This window comes from Lipotes vexillifer, unplaced genomic scaffold (genome assembly GCF_000442215.2).
Source record: "Lipotes vexillifer unplaced genomic scaffold, Lipotes_vexillifer_v1.1 scaffold575, whole genome shotgun sequence".
In the NCBI taxonomy this organism is placed as follows: Eukaryota; Metazoa; Chordata; class Mammalia; order Artiodactyla; family Lipotidae; genus Lipotes; species Lipotes vexillifer.
The window spans coordinates 3314629-3319571 of record NW_006780198.1 but is presented as its reverse complement, the minus strand read 5'-3'; the positions used below and the strand labels follow the sequence as shown (position 1 = coordinate 3319571).

Here is a 4943-nt window from a genome sequence, read left to right as displayed (position 1 = left end):
GGGGCGGTAGCCTGTGGCCCCAAAGATGGAGACCCGTCCCCACCGTCCACTCCGGAAGCTACTGCCATGAGAGGTGGCTCTTCTCTAACGTCTCACACTGGGGACCACTGCCTGTGCCAGGGCCACCGCGTGACAAATGAGGCCCCTGGACTGCGCAGTGCGGAGGCCCGCTGGCCATTCAGGGACACACGCGGGCGGGCGCACAGGGGAGGTGGGCCTGCTGAGCCTCCCGTGCTTCCTCGCCCTTTCCCTCCAGGTTTCCGTGGTGGATCTCCTGGGGAGGAGAGCCCTGCTCCTCCTGGGCTTCTCCACCTGCGGCACCGCCTGCTGCGCGCTGACGGCCGCCCTGGCTCTGCAGGTGAGGAAGGGGGCGCCTGGGGGCCTTGCGCCCTCGTGCGCATGCGCGAGCCCGCTCCTTGGGGCTCCCGTGCAGCCCCGATCCCCGCCCCAGCAGCGCACTGCCCGCTCCCAGCCGGTATTCCAGGGGCATCCAGGTGGCGCTGCTTGTAGAAGGAGGTGCCTGGCGCCCGCCTTCCCAACCCAGGCAGAGCTACTGGCCCTCCGGGAACCGAGAGCCCTGACGCTCCTGTCCCAGGTTGTCTCCGCTTTGCCAGGTGTGATCCAACTCTGTTTTCTCCCCACAGGACACAATATCCTGGATGCCCTACGTCAGCATCGCCTGCGTCATCTCCTATGTCATAGGACATGCCCTTGGGCCCAGTATGTACCCCAGAGCTGGTTCTGTGGTTTCACTGCCCCCTCCTGTACCACCAGCCCTAGAAACTGTTGGCCTGAGCTCCTTAGAGAGGCTCCAGGGAGGGGCGAATTCGGCCCAAATGGCTTCTCTGCCTGTGTTCTTGCGGCAGAGGGCTTTGAGCGAGGACAGTAAAGCAGCCTGTGTAGGCTGGAGCACGGTGCCCGTGTGGTCGGCACAGAGAGCCTTACAGGTGGTCATGGGCCCCCTTTAGGGACATCACAGGATGTCGCCTGTTGTGCCCGACTCTTGCTAGGTGGCTTCTCACAGCGCTTCTCCACGAGACCAGGAGTCCTGGAGACACACTACTCTGCCTTGGGCCGGATGCCTCTGGAGCCTTGCACGGGCAGGGGCTCCAGGACCCTCCGTGGGCTTTGCTCGGCCGGCAGGGAAGACAGCTCTTCCTCTTCTTTCCCAGGTCCTATCCCCTCACTGCTCGTCACCGAGATCTTCCTGCAGTCCTCCCGGCCGGCCGCCTACATGGTGGGGGGCAGTGTCCACTGGCTCTCCAACTTCACTGTGGGCCTGATTTTCCCATTCATTCAAGTAAGTGTGACCCAGGGGCCCCAGAGGCCCAAAGTAAGCAGTAAATCGATAACCTTTTCAAGAACGTGAACCCTCTCCCCTCCCACAGGTGGGCCTCGGAGCTTACAGCTTTATCATTTTTGCCGTGATATGTGTTCTCACCACCATCTACACCTTCCTGGTTGTCCCCGAGACCAAGTCCAAGACCTTCATAGAAATCAATCAGATCTTCACCAAGATGAACAAAGTGTCAGAGGTGCACCCAGAAAAGGAGGAGCTAAAGGACTTCCCACCCTCTACTGCGGGGCAGTAACTCGAGAGGAGGAGCCTGTTAATCAGGTCTGCGTGGAGCTTCCCTCCTGGGCTATGAATCCAGAACTAGGATAAGTCCGGTGTGGAAAGCAGGCCCTGATGGGACTGTCGTAAGGGCTTCTGTGCAGTTCTTAAAGCCAGGCTGTCTCTTTCCAGGTTGACCCATCACCAACCCCAAGGCATGCCGGGCAGCTGTCCCTCAACCATGCTGAGTCAGCCATCGTGTGGCTCCTGGCAACACCGGCTCTTATAATGAAAGCCATTACCGTGGTGTTGAGACGGAAGGAATCAAACGTGGCCAAAGAAACCCGTAGTCTTCCGGGGGCCACGGGCCCACGTTCAGGGTGGAATCCATCCTTTTGTCAGATCCATCTCCAGAAACACTAGTTTTGAAAAGTATGATGTCACGAGTAATGATGTCTAGGAATCTGGGAAGCAGGTCCCTATGGAGACTTTAACCAAGTCAGAGATTATTGTTCCCAAATTATATTATTAGAGGACAATAGAATTGCCTCTGTATATTCAATAAAACAAATATGATCGCTTTTCACCAAGATGTGCTGCTTTTCTGTGAGCCGGTGGAAGGTGGGGGGCATTCCCTACTCCTTCAAACAGCTTGGCTGCACTGGAGTGTCAGCCCCATAAGGGCAGGGGTTTGGCCGGTTTTGTTTATCCCCGAATCCCCACTGCCTGAAAGAACCTGGCGTGGAGGAGGCCGCTCAGACGATATTTGCTGAAAGAAAGAAGGGGAGGAGTGAGAGATGAGGTGGTCTCAAAGTTGAGATTTTTAAGATTTAAGGTTGGGGAAGCCTCTGCATGTGTTCAGGTGCATAGCAAACACCGAGGGTCCCTGAAGGTGGACAGGAAAGGGTGTCGGGAGAAAGAGGCAGTGCCCCCTACACACACACAGCAGAGCTAGAGGCTTTCGTAGAGGGGTGTGTGTGTGAAGAGGGTGTGTACAAAAAGGTGGAGAAAACTGAGGCGTAGGAAGGGAAGTGGAGGGACCACCTGCTGAAAGGCTTCTGACAGGATGTGAAATCTTCTCCTGGGAGTTAGGGAGGCAGAGGCCAGGGGCCGGGTGGGACAGAGGTGGGGTTGGGAGCAGCTTTCTTGGGGGTGGAATGGGGATTCCCCAGGTGGTGAATTCCATGACTTACAAATATAGTGAAGGCCTAGACAATCCTGTGATTGAACCATCCTTACCTTCTGCCACAGGGACCTACAGTGTGAGGGGGCACAGAAAACAACCATAGACGGCAGCTCGCAGTGCTGAGAAACAGTAAGGCCAGAATGTCAGAATTAAGGGACTGTGGCATTATTAATTCAGCTCACGTTACCTGCAGCGCCTCTAACCCAGGGGAGGCTCTGGAGTTCATGATTCTGTGGGTCTATTCTCTGGGGTCAACCATAGTTCTGCCACTTAGTAATTGAGCGACTTGGGCAACTTATTTGGTTTTTCTGTACCTCAGTTCCCTTTTTGGTTGAGCTAATAGTAAATGCCTCACATGGTTGGTTATGAGAATTAACTTCTATGCTTGTAGCTTTTAGATCAGTGCCCGGTGTGTATTAAGCACTTAGTTATTTTTAAGCGCTTGGGAGTGAATGTTGATCTTGTAGACAAGCACACAGGTAAAATACAGTGAGAGACCTCACTATACATGAATACTGGGATTAAACAAGTAAGTGGATGGCAGATGCTGGGAACCATCTCACTGTTGCAGTGGGAAATTACAGATAAGCCAAGAGAGAGAGTCTAGAATGATCCATGTGGTAATAGACTAGAGTTGGAGATATTGTTCAGCTGAATATAGACACGGGTGGCTACACATAGAAATATTTATAGATATGTGAATTTACATGGGTTGGTAAAATACAACAGGAGGATAAAAAGGTGGACCTGGTGCTATGGTTGCACAGAAGGAAGATGGGGAATTAGGAAAGACAAAAAGGATTTCTCCAGGAGAAAATGCAGTAGGAAAGAGAAGAACGGTCATTCCAGGTGACGAACAGCACAGAGAGATGAGAGGGTTTGAGGGGAACGCCAGGTAGCTTTGTGTGAATGTGAAGCCAGAAAGCCCGAACTAGATTCTGTAGGTCTCTGTGAGCCACACTGAGCCTGAACCTTGTCCTCAAGATAAAGGTGGCGGGACTTCCCTGGTGGCGCAGTGGTTAAGAATCCGCCTGCCAATGCAGGTGACACAGGTTCGATCCCAGGTCCGGGAAGATCCCACATGGTGGAGCAACTAAGCCCGTGCACCACAACTACTGAGCCCACGTGCCACAACTACTGAAGCCCGCCTGCCTAGAGCCCGTGCTCCGCAACAAGAGAAGCCACCGCAATGAGAAGCCCACGCACCATAACGAGGAGTAGCCCCTGCTCGCTCGCCGCAACTAGAGAAAGCCCGTGCGCAGCAACAAAGACCCAACACAGCCAAAAAAGAAAAGATAAACCTGGTGGTACGTGACCGTTGAGTTTCAGAGAGTGCGGTTGCAGTAAGAAGACCAGGCAGGACTTGGGGAGGGAGACCTATTGGTGAGAAATAATAAGGGCCCTGCAAAGCCAGCAGTGGTGAGGCCGAGAAGTGAGGGAGAATTCAGAGAGACTTGGTGGGATTTAGGGGCCCTCGGCCACTGTAGGTGAGGCATCTGGCATACCTGCCCAGTTTCTAACAGGGGCCAATGGCGAATGGTTTGGGGAGCTGAGTGGCAGGTTTTGGGAGAAGACTAACAGTTTTGGACCTGTTGAGATGGGGAAGCTCACGGAACACACAGCAGACATCTAGAAGGAAGTTGACTGTATGGCTCTGAAGCCAGAAGAGCAAGGATGTAGATTTGGGGGAAACACACATACTTATCAAGCATCTACTGTGTTCCAGGCACTGGGGCTGCAACAGTGAAGAAAACCATGTCACTGAGTGAGAGGTGCGGTAAAGAAAGATCGTGTAGCGTGAGGGTGACAGGTGGAGAACGGCTGTTTTCCAGGGAGGGGGAGGAAGGCCTCCCTGAGGGAGGGAGGGGGCAGCCACAACAGAATCTGCACAAGCACCGGCCTGGTGCAAACGTCCTGAAGTGAGAGAGGGCTGGCCGCAGCTCGGGAGTGAGGAGAGGTCGGTGGACCGGCTGCAGCAGAAAGGGAAAGGAAGGAGGTAGCTGGCAGAGACTCAGCAGGCCACCGGGAGGATTGGGGATTTTATTCTGAACGTGAGGGGAAGTCACTGGCTGACTTGGGTCAGACAATTCTGATCTGATCTGCAATTTAAAGAGCCACTCCATTAGAAAATGTCAGGAAATGGGAGGTCCATGGATGCTGATCAAGGTCAGTCAAGGTCAGGGCAGTTAGCAAGTGAGAGAG

The 4943-nt window shown here is 54.1% G+C and overlaps 1 protein-coding gene across 1 annotated transcript in view; it reads left to right on the top strand.

Moving 5' to 3' along the window:
• Positions 1–2140, top strand: part of SLC2A5 (solute carrier family 2 member 5) — a 24556-nt gene extending 22416 nt beyond the window's left edge. Inside the window, exons 9-12 of the mRNA XM_007453315.1 lie at positions 257–358; positions 645–720; positions 1173–1300; positions 1389–2140. Coding sequence (XP_007453377.1) covers positions 257–358; positions 645–720; positions 1173–1300; positions 1389–1592 — 510 coding nt within the window. The 3' untranslated portion in view covers positions 1593–2140. The remainder of the gene's footprint in view (positions 1–256; positions 359–644; positions 721–1172; positions 1301–1388) is intronic.
• The last annotated feature ends 2803 nt before the right edge of the window (positions 2141–4943 follow it).